The sequence below is a fragment of the Poromitra crassiceps genome, assembly GCF_964638095.1.
Source record: "Poromitra crassiceps genome assembly, chromosome: 13".
NCBI classification, from domain to species: domain Eukaryota; kingdom Metazoa; phylum Chordata; class Actinopteri; order Beryciformes; family Melamphaidae; genus Poromitra; species Poromitra crassiceps.
The window spans coordinates 1,101,301-1,124,762 of NC_139644.1; the positions used below are offsets into that span (position 1 = coordinate 1,101,301).

At 42.8% G+C, this 23,462-nt stretch overlaps 1 protein-coding gene across 2 annotated transcripts in view; it reads right to left on the reverse strand.

The window, feature by feature from the left end:
* Positions 1-19,476, reverse strand: part of wdr91 (WD repeat domain 91) — a 51,784-nt gene extending 32,308 nt beyond the window's left edge. For both annotated transcript variants that reach the window (XM_083649705.1, XM_083649704.1), the window contains exons 1-6: positions 19,434-19,476; positions 15,023-15,164; positions 12,853-13,032; positions 10,176-10,383; positions 7,924-8,006; positions 5,557-5,666 (exon numbers count right to left, since the gene is read on the reverse strand). In XM_083649705.1, the coding sequence (XP_083505831.1) occupies positions 5,557-5,666; positions 7,924-8,006; positions 10,176-10,383; positions 12,853-13,032; positions 15,023-15,148 (707 nt within the window). In that variant the 5' untranslated portion in view covers positions 15,149-15,164; positions 19,434-19,476. The remainder of the gene's footprint in view (positions 1-5,556; positions 5,667-7,923; positions 8,007-10,175; positions 10,384-12,852; positions 13,033-15,022; positions 15,165-19,433) is intronic.
* Between the last annotated feature and the right edge of the window lie 3,986 nt (positions 19,477-23,462).

Below are 23,462 nucleotides of genomic sequence, written 5' to 3' on the forward strand. Positions count from 1 at the left end.
CCGTTATATCGGTATTGGCCGATATGTTGGCCGATATTTTTTTATTCTGTATTTTTTAAGTTATAGACAGCAATGTCAAGTTATATTTTATATTTGTTCTATTTGTGTTTTTGTATTTCTAGTTATTTATAATGATTAAATTCCCAATGAAGTTTACCGTTTCATTGCATTGATGTCATTTTGGACAATAAAGTTTATTGATAAGCTGTAAAATAGCCTGCCTACATTACATATCTCAAGTCATGTCAAGTCACATCTTTGTCAAGTGTTTGATATTTGAGGGATCATTGCAAAAACATTGTGTAATATAATGTGTATAATAATATAAGAATATCAGCTGATATATCGACATCGGAATTTTTTTACTCCCTAAAATATCGGTATCGGCCCCAAAAATCCAGTATCGGTCGGGCTCTAGTGTGTTTGTTGTCTGTACATTGTCTTAGTGATTATTGTATTTCTATCTTTTTATTTATTCTGACACTCCTCTGTTGTTATGTAATGATTGTGATATAGGGAGACCTTGAAAACGAGATGGTACATCTCAAGGGGTTTATCCTAATAAATAAATTTGAAACGACAATTCATCAGTGTGAATTGTTTATTTGGCAACATCAACCTCGTCAACCCACAGGACACACAATTAAAACAGTATCAATAATTTATCACTGACAATAAGTTAATTTTATCTAGATGCTTTATCAAATAATTTGTGTGGCTAAACACAAAATGCCTTGGCAGTTCAGTCTGGTGTCTGAAATGTGTGTAAATTATAAGTTAAATAAGGTGTGTAAATGATATTTACACGTTACACAATGTGTGTAAATGATGCAGTGAAGAAGGCAGAAGAGGTTACTGATACGCTGTTAAACCTTCTGAAAATACAACTCCTCCTTTCCTAGTTCCTATTACTGATGTTCCCCCTCTAAAACAAGTTAGCATACAACATTGGCATGCTGCATTCAGCAGGAAGGCAGCCATGTCACGTCACAGTTCAACTAATATTATTCAGAATCAATACATTCAACTGACAAATATAATTAACAGTAGATAATTAGGAATGTGCCAGAATGAGATTTTGACGGTATGATGAGCTTAGACAAAAATACCACAGTTTCACGCGCAGCCCTAAAATGTGTTATTGTAAAATCTCTGGGTGTAAAAAAAAGTATTTAATTTTTTATTTAAAAATATAATTTGGAACATTAGTAAACCATGTATGTTAAGTTAAAGGGATACGCCAAATTGTGTGAGTTTAGGCCATTTGGCATATTGTCGATATCAAAACTAGAATGTAAATGGTTTTATTTTCAATCTGCGTGCCCTAGAAAGAGCGGTACAGCCATCGCAGCTACTTAGCTAGCTCTACAATGGTAGTGACCGGTACAGCTGCTCAGTCGCCCAAAATATACAGCGCCACAAACACTCACGCGTACATGTTGTGACTCGTGTACTCACCACGTGAAACGATCATTTACGTAGTAAATCCACACACCGAGAATTAAACAAAGTAACTAAGCAAGAGTAACTCAAGTTACTTCCTCGTTTGCCATGAGGTGCTGTACACAGCACATGCGTCCGTGTACAGTGCCTCATGGCAAATGAGGAAGTAACTTTGGTTACTCCGTTAGTTCAGTTACTCTGTCTGTTTGAGGCGCTGTGTGAAATCACTGTGCCTGACGGTCATGTTTGAAAAGTAGTTCCGGCTACCTATTTACCTTCAAAAATAACTTTTTCTCCGCATTTTGGATTATTATTTCATCATGTGGTGAGTACACGAGTCACAACATGTACAGTACATAGAGCTTTTTGGGCACTGGTGGAATGTGCGTTTTTGGTGACTTGAACGGGGGGGTATGGGCCTGTACCAGTAACTTGCATTAATTTGCGAATCTAACTAACTGGATTGCTGTACCTCACAGTGTACTGCACGGAGAGTGATGGTAAAGGCATTGTTTATCTTATTTATGTATGGGCAAAATGGCAAATAGGTGAATCTCTCAAAAGGTTGGCCTATATGTTAGAGGTTATAATATAGAACATACATTTATAATTTAATTATTTTCTGAAGACTGTGTGTGATGTGTTTAAAATATTATATTTTATAGCATTATACTTCTCTAACCATTTATGTTTCTCTGCACAGCCAAAAACAACATTATTCTCGGATTCTTCTCAAAAACAACAATCTAAGCTTTTACTCTGAATTGAGAACCGCCCAATTTCCTGTCCTAACTCTAGGGCCAAACTTCCTGTCTCGTCTTATATAAGTAGCTTGACGCTGCCACCAGCGCTTTGGAAAGGCACAAAGGCAGAGCCTGCTGCTCACACAGCCAGCAGCAGTGAACCACTCATCTCCACATGTTGTTTTGCTGTCACAACGCATCCTAATTGCAACGCTTCACTAAATGGTGTAATGTTTCTTTTGGTGAAAAGTATGTGTGTTGTGTGTGTGTGTGTGTGTGTGTGTGTGTGTGTGTGTGTGTGTGTGTGTGTGTGTGTGTGTGTGTTTCTGTATCTCGAGACTGCTCCTGTCAACTAGCGACCTGTAGCTAACGGCTAGCATCTAGTGTGAGCAGCGCTGTTAATGCAGCTCCAGCCCGCAACAGCTGATACTGTCGGAACGGTATGACAGAAAATATTATTGATTTTGGAACTGTGACTTTTTCAAACCGTGGTATACCGTGAAACCGACACATCCCTATATATATATATATATATATATATATATATATATATATATATATATATATATATATATTCAGATCCTTTCCAAAAAATTAGAATATCATGGAAATAACATGGATGACCGTGGGCTTCAGCGGATTGTCAAGCAAAGACGATTAAAAAATTTGGCAGAGATTCAGAGGGAGTGGACTGAGGCTGGAGTCAGTCATAACTGAGAAGTAACTGCTGATTTTCTTCACACTATTCTAAGTTCTTGAAATACTGTATTGGGGGTTTTCTGGAGCTGTAGGCCAAAATTATGAAAAATGAAACAAATAAAGGCTAGAAATATTTCACTTTGTGTGTAATGAATCTATAATCTATGAAAGTTTCACTTTTTGAAAGGAATTATGGAAAAAAATTAACTTTTCCATTTTTGGAAAGGATCTGTATATATATATATATTTTTATATATATAAAATGACAAGAGTTAAAATTTAACAAGCTGGAGTGCCATGGCAGCTGAAGGGTGCCGTGGCACTGTTCCGACAGCACATAATTCCGAATAGTCCGAAAACTCCCTGCCTGACTCCATCCACAACTGTGGCTTCTGACCGTAAACTTTAGTTAGCTTTAGTTTAGCTCTAGTCTAGCCTTCTTCTCGAGACAGACTTACGACTAGGCTCGACTCGACTCTGCCCAATCAAAATGGAGTAGACGTGACCGAGAGTCAACCGAGTCAACCGGTGTGTCCTAAAACTTTTCAAAACCATTTGCAGCAACGAGCTAGGATTGTTGTTGTTTCACAGCGGCAGAGGCATTTGAGATTGACAAATTCGACACGCAGGGAGGGGAAAGGAAATCCATAAATGGTTAGAGCTGTGTTTTGTTTTTGTTTTTACCGTTGGGTTCCCAGATTGCCTCTAGTCTAACCCTAACCTCCCTGACCCCATGCCTCAACCCAACCACCTCTAACCTCCCTTAACCCATGCCTCAACCCAACCACCTCCGGGATGGGTTTTCGGTCCAATATGGTGGACATCTTTCTTACTATTGGGGTCTCGGAACAATGGGCCATCGGAACGACAGGCAGTCCCCAGCCGAAGAGCTAACATCAAAACACTTTCTCTATGGGTCTGTGTGTCTCTATGGCTAACATGCACAGTGGTTAAATACCAAAATAATCAGACCTAAAAACAGAACTAGGGTGGATGGGAAGGGTGTTCAGGTCAATATTATTCAAAACCATTTGGCGGAAACATTAATGATGCTGCCATGTGTAACAAACAACACACAATCTAGTTTTTTTTTGTTTAAACACACGCTTAAACTGAAATGAACCACGTACAGCAATAGAAAATGCTGTATATTCTAACATGCCGGTTTTTAGTTTATATAACAGCAACACAAACATTTAATTTAGAACGCCTGCCTCAGATGTAAATGGAGCATAATTATTTTGTTGCTCATCGAAACTACTAATCATTGCTTTAACCATGATGACAATATTTTGCAAAAGAAATTGAGGTATCTTCTTCTTTTAAAAGGTATACTATGCAACTTTTTAGGGCCCTTCAAATTAAAACATTTTATTTATTTATTTTACATTTTAAAGTATCTTTTAGCTCTCACAAGGAATATCAGTTTGTAAGAGCTAAAATGAGTTTTAGATGTACTGTACTTGAAAGCCACGAACGGATTGTTTACGTTTGTATTGTTTGTAAACATTGGAGCAAAACAGGCTTGTGTTTTGAGTTATGGTGCAATAATAACAATTAAAAGAGCACATTGTCCATCTAGAACAGTGGTTCTCAATGTGGGGTCCGGGGACCTTGGGGGGGGGGGGGGGGGGGGGGTTCCAGCAAAAAGGGGATTCATTTATTTTCACTATAATTCCATCCATATATAACACTGTCTAGAAGTCCTACTCATAAAGTTTTGTCTAAACAGTAGTCCTCTCTCCATGTTATTGTGCGGGGGTTTAAACCTTGGGCTGAGGTTGAACGACGGACTTTCTAACCACTAGGACATCCTAGTGTCCACAAAGCTACCATGGGATAGATTCAAAGGGTAATCAGGGATTATCATGGTAAAGTCAATCTCGTAACCCATTATCTAGCGGGCTCATAACTAATAGACTCTGGGTACCACGGCCAATATTTCAGGGTTTCTGGTGTTGCCAGCAGATATCGAGGCCAAGACTTCTTCTTCCATGCACCGGTCATTGTTTAAAGTCCAATTCACTTGAGACACAAGAATGGAGTTGAGAGATGACTTCTCATATGCAGATAGATAGATAGAGATGACTTCTCATATGCAGATATCGTCTGGACCTAAAACACCTACAGACGTCGTCTCAAGTTACTAATCGGATGAGGATGTCTTGGAACGGATGTCCACTGTCTTCACCTGAAACCCCGAAATATTAGACGGCGCACCAAGAGTGTATTGGTCATCACACGGATAGACGATGGGTTGTTAAAGTTGCCACAGTAAAGTTACTACTACTAACTTCTATTTGGCTCCGCCTCCCAGCAGCAGCTGTGCTGTCCACAGCAAAACAATGCTCATCAATATGACAACATTTCAGAGCAAGTCTATAGCGGCCATCTTGGGCGTACCCAAAGATAGACACATCATGAAGGAGCTGCTGGGGTCAGCCTGGTATGATCAAATACTTTGGATAAAAGCATCGACCAAATGTTTCCATCTTATACGAGTGTCCTTTCCTACGCATTATAAATCTATGGTCAACACATCGAACATCATTTCCATGGTGAGATTTAAAAAAGCCAGCCATCTTAGTTGTACTAGAGGTGGTCAGCTGTCATCTGTCCAGTGCAGTTGTGTGTGAAAGCGGGAGGTAGGTAGGTGCAGTTAGTGTCTCACAGCTCAGTGTCTCCCAGGCGGTCCATGTTCTGGACATAGGCTGGCAGCTTGTGGTGAACCATTTCATCTCCTTCCCTCTGGTCCCGGCTCTCCCCCTGCAGTGCGAACAACTGAGATGGAACGAGACAAGACGAGATGGACAAGAGTTAAGATACAATGCAGAGAAAAGCTGACGCACGCACACGCACACACACACACGCACACGCACACGCACACGCACACGCACACACACACACACACACACACTAACACCACCCTTAACACCACCCTTGAGACGCTCAATTAGAGAGAGGCGTCCTGCGGACTTCTATAGGCCCTAAAGTTTTGAGTAAAAAAATGGCTAAAAGACTTTGCAGAGAAACATGTTTGCTTAGTTTCAGTTGTTAAAAAGTTAAAGGGAAAAGAAACTTTAAGTTAAGAAAAAACATGCCTAAAGGTATCTAATTTAGATGTTGGGTGTCTTATTCCCTCTTTCAGTTAAGGGGCCGAACACACCCTACGCCAATCCTACACTGAAGCAAAGCTGAGGCAAAGCTGAAGCAACGCATCGTGGAGGCGGTTTCATTTCAGCTGCCTTGTTAATACGCTGCTTTAGCACTGCTTCTGACATGCCTATGGTGTGAGCCAAGCGTAAGTGTTGGCTGCAGGCCTGAGAAAGGAGGGATGTACTATCCTGAGACTGGAAGGACTGACCTAGAGGGAGCTCTAGGCTCCAGGGGCCGGTTGCACCAACTGGTCTTACGACTGGTCTTAAGCTAAGTCGGTCGACTCGTAACTTTACGACCTAACAGCTACGCCGGTTGCACCAAGCCTTTTTCTCATTAAGACCGGTCGTAAATATTACGCCTAGTCCAGAGCAGGCGTAAGGTGCAGTCATGGGTGCAGTATAGACGGTTTTCACCTGTGTGTTGCGCAATAGCTACAACCCCTCAGCACTCTGGCTGTATTCAGACCCGAGTTATAAACTGGAAACTGCAGTACGTTATAAACGTTATAAATATAGTCACGTTATAAACAATGCTGGGGGTCCGTATGGAAAGTGGAAATCGAAATGGTTAAAAGTTAAATCAATTTGGTCATTCAGTGACATTTTACTGCCATGCAAAGTAACGACAAGTAACAGTTAGCCGCTAACATTAGCCACACTATTACAGCCGATTACCCATCAGCGGAGCGTCATTTGACATCAGCACACTCTTCTAAACAGGTCGCGTGCCGCATTCCAGTGGGCATTCCCATGCTTTCACATGGACGCGCATCGCTACGACCGGCGTGGTTAAGACCAGATGTAAGCCCTGTTGGTGCAACAGGCGTAAGTCCACTCTAAAGACTGGTCTTAACTAAGACCGACGTAGGAGTTACGACCAGGCATAGTTAAGACCAGTTGGTGCAACCGGCCCCAGGTGTGTGTTATCTGTCAGGAAGCCTACGTATATGAAGAAGACCCACTGCCATGTGACTGCTCTCTGTCTGTAATGTGCAAAGTATCAGTAAAGCCACAAAAGCTATTTTTGGTGTTCTTTGGAGTCCTCATTGATGTTTTGAGATCCACAATGTTATACTCATGTTTATGGACTGGATCCAATTTGAGTTACTTTCACCTCATTTTTCCATGTAGTTTACTTCGTCTTACTGTTTTACCTTTCATTTTTCATGATACGTTTAATCTTTTCTTCTTTTTCTTCCTATTTGTATTGAGAAATGTAGAAGTGGTGAACTAACTAACTTCATCACTTCTACATGTATTATATTCTGTTATAAAGCTGCGTTCACACCGACCTATTAAAGTTTTTCGCTGGCATCGAGTTTACATACAAAGTCAATGCAAACGAGCGATTGAGCGTATATTCACCCGGGAGAAAAATTGCTGGCCGTCCGAGCGACAGAGACAGAGCGATAGGGCGAAAATTCGCTCGACGCCCGAGATGAAATATCCCAACTCGAGCGAAATTACGCTGGCATCGCTCGCTGTTCAACGCTGATTGGCTGCCGTGTGAGAGTGAGTCGAGGATCACACTGGCTTGGAACAAACCGCTGGTTTATTTTGTGGCAACAAACCGAATTGACAGCTGATTGACAGGCTGACAGCTGACATGAAGTGAAGTCTGTACTACCGGTATACTGTAGAGCTCGCGTTAGGAGCATGCTGATAGGCTTAGCTTGTAAACAACTATGGTGGCTCGTAGTGAACAAATATCATGACATTGCGTAACGTTATAGCCCCCAGATGTCCGTCAATTATTGTGCCTGTTGACGAGCGATTTAAACAGAGCGACAGAGCGATTCCAAAGGGTTGAATCGAGCGACAGAGAGAAAAATAAAAGACGGTGTGAACACAGCTTAAGGCTTATAACATGTCATTCTTACCAGTTGGCGTAGCTGTTCATTCTCTTCTGTCAGGCTGGTCGTCTTCTGGACTTCAGCATCGAAACTCAGCAGGACAGGCTGAGGTGGAAAGCAGTTAAGGACTGGAAACCAGTGGACTGACAGTTTGATTATCCTGAGTCTATCTAAAGCTCCAAACTCATCTCTTCAAGGAATACTTCAAGGAATACTTGTACTATCTCTCTCCTGTCCTCTCTCTCTCCTGTCCTCTCTCTCTCCTGTCCTCTCTCTCTCCTGTCCTCTCTCTCTCCTGTCCTCTCTCTCCTTGGCCTTGCAATTAGTACAGAATGTGGCAGCCAGGGTTTTAACAAAAACCAGGATGAGAGATCACATAAATTCAGTTTTAGCATCTTTGCACTGGCTTCCTGTAGCTTTGAGGATTGATTTTAAAATGATGTTGCTTGTTTTTAAAGCACTACATGGTTCATCACCCTCATAACTATCTGATTGCTTGTCTGAATATGTTCCAAGCCGCTCCCTCAGGTCCTCTGGTGCTGGCCTGCTTAACATACCCGCTCCCTCAGGTCCTCTGGTGCTGGCCTGCTTAACATACCTCAGGTCCTCTGGTGCTGGCCTGCTTAAAATACCTCAGGTCCTCTGGTGCTGGCCTGCTTAACATAACCCTCCCTCAGGTCCTCTGGTGCTGGCCTGCTTAACATAACCCTCCCTCAGGTCCTCTGGTGCTGGCCTGCTTAAAATACCTCAGGTCCTCTGGTGCTGGCCTGCTTAAAATACCTCAGGTCCTCTGGTGCTGGCCTGCTTAAAATACCTCAGGTCCTCTGGTGCTGGCCTGCTTAAAATACCTCAGGTCCTCTGGTGCTGGCCTGCTTAAAATACCTCAGGTCCTCTGGTGCTGGCCTGCTTAACATACCCGCTCCCTCAGGTCCTCTGGTGCTGGCCTGCTTAACATAACCCTCCCTCAGGTCCTCTGGTGCTGGCCTGCTTAAAATACCTCAGGTCCTCTGGTGCTGGCCTGCTTAACATACCCGCTCCCTCAGGTCCTCTGGTGCTGGCCTGCTTAACATACCTCAGGTCCTCTGGTGCTGGCCTGCTTAACATACACAAAGTATGGTGAAGCAGCATGGAATAGACGGCCCCCTCACATGAGAGAAGCACCAACTATACATAGTTTTAAGAAGCAGCTGAAGACTTATTTGTATACCCTTGCTTTTAATTAATTGAATTTTTGTCTTTTTTATTATTATGTTGTATTTACTACTACCTTTGTAATATCCCTTGTATGCAGCCTTTTCTACTGTTTTTATACTATTTATGTTTAATATCACCCTTTTACTTATTGGGTTTTACTGTAAAGCACTTTGAACTACATTTTATGTTATGAAAGGTTCTATTCACGAGTTTCCTGGTGAGACCGTGGGCGCTTCCATGACACCCTCCCTCCCTGTTTCCAGCTGCCGGTTGCCTGTTTCTGCCCAGGACCGTGCATAGCGAAAGAGACTGAAAATAATCATAATAATTGTTGTGACTTTGTACCTACCTATGTCTTGTAATGGAGCCCCCCTGCACAATAATAAGAGTTCCGGTTTGGACGTTTCGCCTTCAAATCAAAAGCGGCCACTATGCAACCACATACTATTTTTAGCCATTTCGGCTAAAATAAGCCCATACAGTAGCAGTGAATTGACATTCACCTCGTTTTTGTAAAATATCGCCGCTATGCAACCACACAACATTACTATTTTTAGCTATTTCGGATCAAATAAGCCAAACGTTCCCACTCTTTGACAGCGGCGCGCACCTCCTTGCTAGTGAAAAAAATGTAAACAGGAAGTCGACAACCGGCACCCGCTGAGAATCATGGGAAACGTAGGTCCAGGAATAAGGTGAATACAAATAAAGGTTGTTGTTGTTATTGTTGTAGTTGTAGTTGTAGTAGTAGTAGTAGTAGTAGTAGTACTAGTAGTATTATTATTATTGTTGTTGTTGTGTTGATGTCAATCTGGGAACCCAGAGTCTATTTCGGCACGTACCTTTTTTTAGGCTTCCTGTACAGCGTGTATCTTCCACGCGGGAGTTCCACTTCTGCGGAGCGGTGCCTTTTAAAAACATACATTGCGTCACTTTTATTTTGAAAAATTCTTATATATTCACTAGCGTTCGGGACCGGAACTCGCCGGAACTCCGGCCTGGCTATCGCCAGTGGAGGCATAAAAATGCGTTCAACCAACAGGGAAATTAGTCGCTAGGAGAATCCCTAGTTAACAGAAGGATATGCATGCATTGGAAGAGCACAGACAGGAAGTTGTGCAGGGAGACCAGGAAGGTGTCGGCCCACTGGCGGGAGAAGTACGGAGAGAAGGCGGGATTCTGGTCGGGGGTGGGGACAAACGGCAGGATGAACCAATCACGCCACTCGGCCTGACCCTGCAGCTCCAGCGCCTGCTTCTGGAAAAACTCCTGAGTCTTCTCCTGGTTTCCTTTCTGGGGGGGGGGGGGCATGTCAATATGATCTGAATTATTCATCTGGAAACGAACACTTTGCCACTTTTCAACCAACTTCTTATCAGTATAATGCAGGGCTGTACGGCCCTGCATCATACTGATAACCATAACTGCATTATACTGGTAACCATGGCAGGGCTGTACGGCCCTGCCATGGTTACCTGTATGGTGTTGATGAGGTAGTATGATTACAATGCAGTGTTGTGCATGAATGTGCTAAAAGAGCGCTGTTCATTGAACAAGGTCATATTTTGGTGAACGCATGATCTGAGCGCATCCTTTTATTAATAATAATAATAATAATACATATGACTTATATAGCGCTTTTCTAATGACTCAAAGACGCTTTACAAACAGTATAACATCAAACTTACACAAATACAGAACAAAAACAAATATGGGGGTTGCAAAATGAAAAAGGAAGGTGGAGGTAGAAGTCAGATATTGTTGCTTTCTTGAAGAGGTGGGATTTGAGTTGGTTTTTGAAAGAAGTGAGTGTGTCAGAGTTATGGATGTTAAAGTCGAGCTGAACCCAAAAATCACTTTTCTTTTCTTTTAGTTCAAATACCTGGGTATGCAGTGCACCTATTTAATAATGTATGCAAACAAAATCACAACAATCTAATTTCTTTAGTTTTTCACACTTTTTCACATCAAAAGTTCATTTTTCAAGATTTCATTGATAACAGTAATGTACAGTTTGCTGACGTCACCTAGTACTATCAAATTTCTACCCCATTTCAACCAATCATATCACGACATGCAGCTGTCAATCAAATCTTCATTTCAGGATAATTTTCTCTTCCAAATGAAGTAGAAAATGGTGCCTAGTGCCTGTCATCTGGCAGAATTCCTATCCCATAAACTAACTACTAACTTGGCCAATTGTTAGAAACATGAACAAAAAACAAAAACTATAATCTCTAAGAATGCAAAGAAATGTAACTGGCTCGTTAAAACACGCATTCCAGGGATATCGTATTTACAGCAGCGATAATGGCGCGCGCCTCAGAGAGCCTGGTTATCAGGGGTCGCACTTCGGAGATTCCAGGCCGACGTGCTGCACTCTCTGCTTGGCAACACGAAGGCAGCTGGCTGCCTGCGGGTCGCTGAGCTCCACTCAGCCACTAACCTCCCGTCACCAGGCTCTTCCCGAGGGGAGCGCCACAACACTCTAAATCCCACTCGATTTGGAGGCGGAACACGCCAGGATTGGCCAAAGCCCAATCCAGTCCCCAGAATTGTCAAATAAAATCATCAACATGATACTATGACCCGCCTCTCAACCTGTCATCTTAGGCAAACTATGTTTTCAGTCTGAAACGGACTCATATGCACGTGACGATCAGGTTCAGTTCGACTTTAAGGGGCAGGGAATTCCAGAGGGTTGGGGCAGCAATCGCAAAGGCTCTGTCCCCCAAGGTGCGGTACTTGCTCTTGGTGATGGGGGTGAGTAGGTTAGCATCAGCAGATCAGAGGTGGCGAGTGGGGGAGTGGCGATGGAGGAGATCTGTCAGGTATGAGGGGGTGAGATTATTGAGAGCTTTGTAAGTGATGAGAAGGATCTTGAAATGGGTTCGGTGCTGAATTGGAAGCCAGTGAAGGGGTTGGAGGATGGGTGTGATGTGTTCTCTAAAGCGGGAGTGAGTGAGCAACCGGGCAGCTGAGTTTTGAACGTATTGCAGTTTATGGAGTTGCAGTTTGTTTATTTGCCAATACATGAACATACAGTGAGCGTTGTTAACTCCTGCGGGACTTAATGACACTCTTCCCATTCTTTTCTCGCTCTCTTACCTCGATAATTGCCCATTGTTGTGTTTACATGCTTATGGTTATTGATATAAATCTGCTCTGTGCTCCTCTGCCTACACAGGCAGACACAAGCAGCGGTGAGCCTGGTTTTGGGCTGTGTCAAGGCAACTCACTACTCAGACTAGCAACGGAAATATCGCAATTTACTTTCAGACTAAATGTATTCAAATTCTCACCTTTGGAGAAAAAACCTATTTCAACTAACGAAACAGCAAACGTTGTCTCAAAAGACTGATGTGAAGATTACATATGGAGTGAAACTGTGGCTGTGTAAAGTATTACTCAAAATTAATATTAAGGTTTAACATTACAATAAGAGTTTTATTTTGAAAGCCCTAAAGCGGAAGACCTACTTTTACATTTCTGGCTGACTTGACGCACACACAGAAAGAAGAAAAATGAACTGAAGTGCAAATTTTGGGGGACTGTAAACTTAGTTCAAATTCTGAATTGTGAACTATGAACATGAACACGTTCATTTTAATCTGTGTGAGCTGAATTTTGAGCTAGCTCTTGGGAAGTGTGAACTTGCACATCACTGTTACCATGTTACTGTACCTGTATGATGTTGATGAGGTAGTATGGTTACCATGTTACCTGTATGGTGTTGATGAGGTAGTATGGTTACCATGTTACCTGTATGGTGTTGATGAGGTAGTAGCGGTACAGACTGGTCCTCAGCTTGTGGACGGTGGCTCTGTAGACATCCTCCAGCCGGCAGAAGAGGCGGCGGTCCAGGTAGAGCCAGTACTCCTTCAGACCAATCAGGTCGAAGCTCTGCACCAGCTGAAGCAGCTGCTCAATGATCTTATCAACCTGAGGAGATCAATACTCTGATCAGCAATCATCTTATCCACTGGAGGAGATCAATACTCTGATCAGCAATCATCTCATCCACCTGAGGAGATCAATACTCTGATCAACACAATACTCATCTCATCCACATGACAGGAGGCAGGTGGCTCAATAGGGCTGGGCAATATGGACCAAAAATAATATCTCTGTATTTTTAGGCTGAATGGCGAAACACAATATATGTGTCTCTGTATTTTGTACGAAGTGGGCTAAATGTTCAGTTGTAAGTCAAAGCCACATGTGAGATGTCACAGGCACTTTGATTCAAACAAGAATGTGATCAAAATAAAATGCAAAGACGGGGTTTCCTTCCATGGCTATTATAGTTTTCACAAAATATTGACACAATGAGATTTTTTATAAATAATCATCAGTAATGTGGATATAATGACTCGTGTCTAAAGGCAAATAATAAAACAGCTAGAACAGTCTGGTAAGTTCAGAAAATGACATGACTTTACTGTAATGCAGCCTTTAAAACCAGGAAAAGACAACACTTATTCCATATCATCATATTACCATCCAACATCTAAGACCATCTAGTTATGTTTATTGTATTTTTATTTATTGGTTTATTTGACAGGGACACTTCCTATTAATGATCATTGCTGTAAATAGACCCTTCTTATGTTTGTTAACAGCGGTTACGTATTTTGAGGGCGGACTGGTTGCAGAAAGTTACAACTAGCGGATGTCATAGAAATATGGAAGATCCGGACGCCTCCTCCATGTATTTTAAAGCTTTGCCAGCAACAGACAGGTTACCTGACACAAATAAGCTCACTCTTTGTTTCTTGACCCGTACTCCTGGTCAGGATGGGTCTAGGATCCAACTACATCGCAAAGTTGCAGTGCCGGACGTCGTCATATTCCTAGTGGGAATGTCCAGCGTCTATACGCATACGGCACAAGACGTCTTCTTCCTGTATTCCGGGAATCTCTCGTTTCGGCTTCAGTTCCTCTGAGTTTTGAAATTTGGATACAGCGATGTGTGCCCAACTAACCCTCTGACGTCCACTCTAAATGGGTCTATATGCCAGAATTAGCCAAAAGGCTAGTTCTGTAGTCCCTGTCCAGATGTTACAATAGACGCCCTGCCCTGCCTCTGCCTGCTTACCATATCCAACATCTAAGACCATATCTAGTCTCATATCACCATATTACCATATCCAACATCTAAGACCATCTAGTCTCATATCAACATATCACTATATCCAACATCTAAGACCATCTAGTCTCATATCAACATATCACTATATCCAACATCTAACACCATCTAGTCTCATATCACCATATCACTATATCCAACATCTAACACCATCTAGTCTCATATCACCATATCACTATATCCAACATCTAAGACCATCTAGTCTCATATCACCATATCACTATATCCAACATCTAACACCATCTAGTCTCATATCACCATATTACCATATCCAACATCTAAGACCATCTAGTCTCATATCACCATATCACCATATCCAACATCTAAGACCATGTCTAGTCTCATATCACCATATCACCATATCCAACATCTAAGACCATATCTAGTCTCATATCACCATATCACTATATCCAACATCTAAGACCATATCTAGTCTCATATCACCATATTACCATATCCAACATCTAAGAGTATATCTAGTCTCATATCACCATATTACCATATCCAACATCTAAGACCATCTAGTCTCATATCACCACAGTGCTTCCTCCAGGATTTGAGCACACGCAGCGGGCGTATTGACACAAATTAGTATTCACAAATTTGCTCTTCTAATGATATATAGATTATATTGTGATCTATTGTCATCTTAAAAAGTCCCCAGATGAAACGTTTGGGAAGCACTTGAATGAGGGAAGTGGTCCAGTAAGCTCACCCTGAAGCCCTGCTTCTTGTGGACCTTGACCTCCTGCTCCAGGTGTTTGAGGTACATTAGGTACTCACCCTGAAGCCCTTCTCCTTGTGGGCCTTGACCTCCTGCTCCAGGTGTTTCAGGCTCTGGGTGAAGCCGCGGTACATCAGGTACTCTCTCACGTGCTCGTCCGTCCGCTCCACCGACGACCCCATCATGACTTCTGAGCCCTGCCTGTGGGGGTAAGTGACATCACAACACCGTCACTTTGAGAAGATGGCCATCATTTAAGGCCGTTGCACACCAAGAGTGACGCAAATTGAGGTTATTTGGCTAATAAACGAATTTGGGATGCACAGATAAAAACAAATTGCCGATACCGATAACCGATATTAACATTGTTCTTATATTTACCAATGTCAATATGATCTGTGAGCCTCACCCAAGGACGGTAAACCTGGAGACACAATCAAGTGTTCGCGTGCCTGGTAGGGTTAGTGCCTGGTAGGGTTAGGGTTAGTGCCTGGTAGGGTTAGGGTTAGTGCCTGGTAGCGACACTGGAAAACAGGAGAACAACTAACAATGTGTGTCTCATATGCAGCTATTTATTGTTCTTATTAGCCTAAATGTCGTCTTGACCTACAATCGATCAGCTCTACTCCATTCCTGCGTCACTTGGACTGTAAACAATAACCGCACCGCACGGAAGCATGGGCATTTCTAGCAAAAACACTATTCAAAATTCACTGGGCCAAAGTCGACTTTTCGTCGAAATTGCTACGGCAACGTCACATGCAATATCACATGGACAAACGTGCTGCTCTTAAAGAGACAGGCTCCGGTAAAAACAATGGAAAACGTACTATTTAAGACAAGATTGTCAATAATTGATTTTCGACTTTCAATAATCGCTGCCCATCCCTAGGAAGCAGAAGTGTTGGTGCAAACACCCACTATACAGCCGTCTATAGTCATATTAGTCATCAGTCATCAGACTGATAGACTCTGGGTGCCCAGATTGCTGTCAGCCCTACCGATAACGATAACCAATATTAACATTGTTGCTATTTTGCTCATCAGACCAATACCAATATATTAACTAGAAATGTGTATACTGTATTAAGATTGATTGATTGATTGATTTATTAAAGTGTCATGCACTCATCGTGCCCAACCCTCATGGGTTTCCAAGAGAGACACAATAAAATACAACAATACAACATTTACTACACAAAAAGTTCTGTCTTTGCTCCCATTCCTGACAAATAAAATCTGCTGTGGGGAAGGTTCCTTTTTTTAAACACAACTCAAGTTTCTCATAATCGTCCATCTAAAAAAAGTCAACATAAATAGAGGACATTTACTAAAGTACATCCCTTGTGTCATCATAAGCAGGACAGTAGAACAAGAAATTAATTTCGCTTTCAATTTTGCATAATTCACATAGTAAACAGAACAGAGTTTATCATCTTCAGGGGGAGCATTAAACCTACCAGTCTATAGTTCTAATGGAAGAGTTCCAGAGTGCAACTGAGCACAGAGATTCAAATCAAACTTCACATAGGGTTCTACACAGTAACTGTCTTTTATGAGACGATAAATTCTTAGTTTGGATTGTACCATATCGACAGAGCATTTATCTTTATACAAACTAAACATATTACTCATAGTCTCTCGGGTGTTATGAAAGATAAATGACTACTGATCTATTGTGCATCCCTAAAACTAATAAGTACCTTAACTAATAACTTACTAATACACTTTAGATTTATATACATTTCCAATATCATAAACATCTAGTTGGCTGATGAAACAGTGAAAGTGTCTGGCTTGACTTGCATGTCAGTTTTAATAATCCAATAATCAATAAGCTGCAACATGATCAGAGGTTCAAAATGAATACAGAAATAGATTTGTGCAACATCTCCCACCAGTTTCCCCTAAACCGCAAAGAATACAATGAGAGTACAGTACAATATATATAATTAGAAATAAAAATAAAATAAAACATGAATATATTATATGCTTCAGTCCTGGCTTGGAAAAGCATAAAGCACAAGTTAACAGTTTAAAATTCTCTTATTCCAGCTTCTTAAATGTGAATATTTTCTGGTTTATTTACTCCTCTATGACAGCAAACGGAATATCTTTGGGTTGTGGGCAAAACAAGACATTTGAGGACGTCATGTTGGGCTTTGGGAAACAATGATTAAGCATTTTTCACCATTTTCTGTCATTTTCCAGACCAAACAACTAATCGATTAGTCGAGAAATAATCGACACTGAAAGTAGAAAATCTTAGTATATATATGTGATTCTTTGATTTCGGGCACTTTTGGGTGCTTCAATTTCTGAAAAATATAATGTCATGAAACCTTCAATCTACCATTATTGTCATTTGTCAGGAATCATCATCTGAACATGGTTGTAAATCACCTTATGTAATTTTTTTAACAGAATTTGTTTGCCAAATTTGATGATGGTATGATGACGCTGATTGTATTCCTTCATTTTCAGCTAACTGCTACTGGTTGAACTCATGGATGTATTAAAAGAACTGGATAGGGGACGAGCCACGCCCACCCATGCATTCGGATGGAGGCTGCTCACTGGCGCATGAAGCCATCATGGGGGAGTTTTCTTCCTGGTTTTACTTCCTGACCATGCGGCCCAAGGCGAAGTGCGCATGTGTGTCATGACGTATTCCATGACGTCTCCCACCCCTCCCACCCATGGATGAAGATGTAGATGAAGAAAATACACCCGTATACGGCTCTTAGTGGCTTCTGAAGAAGAAATGCCCCATAAAACATTATTTGATCATTAAAAGAGTCGTTTTATACTTTGAGTGACACCCGGAAAAAATTCCCCTGGGTTTAACAGCTGTCGGGGTCCCCATGCAAGTGGATGGGAATTTTCCTTTCTGGGCTGCATGGCGTCACGTGACTTGCAATACAGAGCTTTGCCACCATGTTCAAATGGCTTCACAGCCCAGCGCTATTCCTGGGGGCTTGGTTGAACTTGCTAACATCCCCTTCAGAGCAGCTAACAATGTATTCAATTCATACATGAAGAAATCCCAGTAAAATTCAAGAAGCATTATCAAACAACAGCTTACTTGGTAATGACATGGATTGAATACAAAATATTCTCTTACTAAATGGGAAAATGTCTTCCTCCTTGTACATGTCAACAAAAACTATATTATCCCGCAAAGTGTCTGCCCTACGATGATGTAATGACAGCAATATCAAGGGACATATTTTGTATGGAAAAGAAAACTCAGAAATTGTACTTAAGTTAAATATTTTGTGAGGAAATCATTGATTCAACTGTATTTATAGTAGTCTAATAACATGCAAAAAAAAGTTATTTACGGTATTTTATTTTTCTGGAGACCAAACATCAAAACTCTGTCTTGGGGACAAGGTGAAACTGGGGAAATTCCAATATAAAAGATTGCATAAAAATTGCAGTGAGAAAAAAGTAGGCTATACGAGGGATCAGCAAGCAGCATTTTGGCAAACAACCCGCATCACTGGGTGGCAACGGCAATGGAACCCTATGGAGCCTGAGTTTGAGCATCTGACTCTAGCCGGCTGACCGTGTTTAGGCTACAATGTAAAAACTGCGACAGTTCACACAACTTTAACACGACATTATACATCAAACTCTTGAGCTGCTCTCACTCAGAATGTCAAAATATAAGCGATGTGATGTGTACTTTTTGAGATATTAACGTTTGTTTGGCACAACTCATACTATTAACTGCTGCGGGGTTAAGCATTTTTGGGTGGCAGTGACGTCACGCTGATTCGTCCTAGAATAGAAGGAGCATAGCCTAAATGTAAGAGGGGGAAAACTCTCTTCACCCTCCTTAAAAATAGATCCCAGGGACATGAAAGTCCCCGAAATCAAATAATAAATTATCACCCATAGCTGATTTAAGGCAAGAAACCTTCCGTTGTCTCTCCTAACCAAATTCCATTCAGGAAACATGCAGTTTCATGTCGCCTTGCTTACTGGCAAAATATAACATTACCCCAAAGTCGTGACAGTACTACATTACCCCCACAAAGCATGACGGAGGCTTGTAGGATGTCCTCTATGTCGGCAAGACTCGACACGCACTAAATAAGCAGCAATTTTAGCAAGTTTAAACCTCTAGAAGACTGCAGGACTAAAAAGACTCAGTTCTAGAATCTACATCGTATTCTCTTACAGTATCTGCTCAGTGGATTATATGTATGCCGAATTGAAGAGTGGCACCTGGTAATCCAGAAAATACCCCCAATTTCATGTCATGCTCTACCATTGTGGATCATCAGAAACGTTAAACGAATAATATAGCGTTATGTTTCTTATGGAGTTCGGCCGCGGCCGTCTCTGCTGAAGCAGCAGCAGAAACACAGGCTTCAGGCGACAGTCTGCTGAAACAGCACAAGCCGCTTCTATGGTGGTCTATTAGAAACAAGTCAATATTCACAATAACAACAAACTCACCAAACAAGCAAGCAAACCGAAAACAACACTTCCTGCTTTCTTTTCCTCGTGACAGTCATGTGACGAGTGACGACTTATCTGTGATAACCTCGCGTCACCAGGCTCTTCTCAGCGAGAAAGAGCCTGGCTTCCTCACAATTGATTTTGGTCACCCTACCTGGTTCCGGCCTAGAGCCCGCCCAGACAGGAAGGGCAGCGTTTCTAGCTCGTCAACTTTCACGTTAACTTGACAATTTGACACAAGTATCAGAACGGCAAACAACAAAACAAAAGATGGACGTACCGAACGAAGTTTTTGAAGAAGTTCTTTTAGAAACATTGCGGATTCACAATCTCACATCTTTTAAGCCAATACAGAAGCTTTGCATCAGACAATTTAATCGAGGCAAGAGACGTCAAGCTAACGGCAATAAATACGTTTTTTGGCGCACTGCCTTCCGGTGTCTACTAGCACTTACTTATTTTTCAGACGGCTTTGCGTCTACTCACTTCTAAATCTCCTTTGATGCGCCTCCATTCAAGTTTTTTGTCTAGTGAACGTCTGTGTCCACCAGAGGCGTCCCCGAAGCGGCTCTCTGCTCTGCTCCACTAAACAAATCGCCTGTGTATTTTCACTCTCTTTGAGTTGCTCAAGCAGCACAGCTAGAGCAGATCAAGCTGGGCAGGAATTCACGAGAATAATAAAATAAAACATCCTGTCTTTTATCGAAATAAAACCTGTTACTGTAGGCTATGGGGGGCAATTTAGCCTGCTTTCTATAATAATGCATCCCTCAACTGGGATGGGCAACTGTAATGGCTTCGGCTTCAACCATTTACCCATAATACAAGCAAACACACAAACCTGGTTTTACAATAAACAGTAGTGCAAATGAGATTTTGATATAATTTATCTTCACATTGGCATGTAGCCTACTCATTAAAGAAATTTCGTTCAACAGTGCAAACAGCAATTTTACACAGCAATTTTGAATAGAACAGACCTGCAAGAGTTTACATCATTAGCGCAAAACATTTTAGATTTCAGATGAAATCTTCTGAATAAAAGGACAATTATTGAAAAGTATGGATTTAGACTGAGGATATCTCTGATTACTGTAGCCTATAGACAGTTTTAACTTGACAACAATAACAACCGTCACAACCCACCTGAATATCCGGTTTACTTCCTGTATACATAGCTGAGCGCAGGCTGATATTCGGCTCTTATTAAATGTTAACGTTAGGCCGTGTCTCCGACAGACACATTAACAAGGTAGCCTATTTCGGTCTTTATGTCTTGTAGTAGTTAGTAGTAGTTGTTGTTGATAGTTGCCATAACAACCACCCCTGTCGGAAAGACGTGCACACGCTGGGTAGGAAGCGTTGTTGTGCCGGAGGCGATATTCTTTTTTCGGATGATGGCGAAGGCATAACCCGCCCCTTTCTGCCTCTGATTGGCCTAGCGTCAAACTTCCATCCAAACACATTCGCTTGGCTATCCTGCATTACATCTCTTTCTACAGTCTGTGGTCAGACTCAGACATACAGCAGTTACGCTTGCTAGCCTGCATGAAAGACGCCAGTGTGTTTATGTTTTTAATATAGTCATATCTATGGTTTATAACGCTGCCACTAATCAGAGGCAGAGAGGGCCAGGGGTGGGTTATGCCTTCGCCGTCATCCAAAAAGAAATATCGCTTCCGGTAAGCTAGCTAGCTAGCTAATGTTAGCTGCTGGTTGGTTGGCTAACTAGCGAATGTTAGCCGTTAGCTAACGTTAACACATTAACTAGACAAACACAGACATGCAGAGCTCCAAAAACAGAGCAATTCGTGATTTTGTTACTGTAGTTTCTGCAGAGTAACGTCCATGTCACGGATCTGACTAATAACAGTAACAGTCAGCAGCTATGATAGCGCAGCCAGGGGGGGGAGGAAGTCCATATATGGTCCATCCGGTCATGGGTCATAGGACATTACGTCATCACAGGATAACGCGATTGGCTGGCTCAGATCTGTTCAAATCTGAGCCAGCCAATCACGTTGTCCTGCGTTGTTTGAGACGTGTATAAAAGGCGACCGCGGATGGGGGTGGGTGGGGTGAACCAGAGGAGAGGAGAGCAGATGGGGGAGAGGGGGAACCAGGGGGAGAGGGGGGGAGAGGAGAGAGGGGGAACCAGAGGAGAAGGGGGGAGAGGAGAGAGGAGGGGAGAGGAGAGAGGGGGAACCAGGGGGAGAGGAGAGAGGGGGGACCAGAGGGGAGGAGAGCAGATGGGGGAGAGGGGGAACCAGAGGGGGGAGAGGAGAGGGGGAACCAGGGGGAGAGGGGGGGAGAGGAGAGAGGGGGAACCAGAGGAGAGGGGGGGAGAGGAGAGGGGGAGAGGGGGAACCAGAGGGGGGAGAGGAGAGGGGGAACCAGGGGGAGAGGAGGGGAGAGGAGAGAGGGGGGACCAGAGGGGAGAGAGGGGGAGAGGAGGGGGGGAACCAGGGGGAGAGGAGAGACCAGAGGGGGGAGAGGAGAGAGGGGGAGAGGAGGGGGGGAACCAGGGGGGGAGAGGAGAGAGGGGGAACCAGAGGAGGGGAGAGGAGAGAGGGGGAACCAGAGGAGAGGAGAGCAGAGGAGGAGAGGAGAGAGGGGGAACCAGAGGAGAGAGGGGGAACCAGGGGGAGAGGAGAGAGGGGGGACCAGAGGGGAGAGAGGGGGAGAGGAGGGGGGAACCAGGGGGAGAGGAGAGTGGGGGGACCAGAGGGGGGAGAGGAGAGAGGGGGAGAGGAGGGGGGGAACCAGGGGGAGAGGAGGGGAGAGGGAGAGGAGAGGGGCTGGATCCCTCCAGGGGCACTGCCATCCCTCTGGGCGGCCCTGGTAGTGGAAGCGATCATCTTGCTCTATAATGACCAGAATGGGTGTTGTTCAAACTGAACATTTATTTCTTCAACATGCTGCAGCAGAAAGGGAGATAAACAGCGGACACTATTTTCGTAGTTAAGCGATGACTTCTGGCTCGCCTGGGAAGCAGCCGAGAGCAGCGAGTGCAGTCAGCAAATTAGAGGCAGAGAGGGGCGGGTCATGCCTTCGCCATCATGGGAAAAAAAAGATTGCGTCCCGGAGCTAGCCTGAGAGGCTAATAAAAGCTACATGTTACAGAGTAAGTTGACTATCAGTACGTTATTGCACGCATAGGCCTATCTTTACATTTAAACGTTTACATAGCAAAAATAGAAATAGAAGTAGGCTATGTCAGTGTTTTCCCCGAATAGCTGAGAAAGTGGACACTGTCAATAGTTAGCACTGTGAAGCTGATACAATTCAGGTGGCGGTAATGCAACATTTAAGGATGCCAACCGCCATAAAACACAGAAGAAGAAGCTGAGAAAAAGGAAGTGCTGTGGGGTTGCAGCTGGTGAAAACCGTCTATAACAAGTCTTACACCTGCAATAGCTGTTGTAAGCAGGGTTTGTACAGTGTTTAAGAGTAAAATTCAAGCACTTTCAAGGTATCTAAACCAGGCTCTGAAAGCCTTTATTATCACATCTAAATATATTGACAATGTGAAAAAACAAATGGCATTGTGATGCCTGGTGAGTGAGGAACTTTGAGTGCTCCCTGTGTCCTGTGCACTGTCCACAGCCTCTCGCTCAGGCTGCTGTAACATGACACCGGCTACATAGGCCAGGGGAGGGGCAGCGGTGCCAGCGAACTGAATGGAGACTCCGCTGCAGTTTACTCGCTCATACAAATAGCTTTGTACTGCAGTGGTGCTTGAATACGGGACAAAGGGCGTCCCGTATCAGTTCAATACGGAACACGTCTTTTTGTTTACAAATACGGGACGATTCCGTATTTTAAGGGACGGTAACTACATAACTGGTTGTTCGACTTGACGGGATTATGGGGTTGTGACTTTCCATGTGACGTTAAGATCGGCAAGTTAGGAAATTGTCAATTTCTTCGTTTGTGAATTTCGATGGGAATTAGGGGGATTTTGCAATAAGAAGACATGCATTATTATTATTATTATGCAATAATTACATTTTTGACTTGAATGGA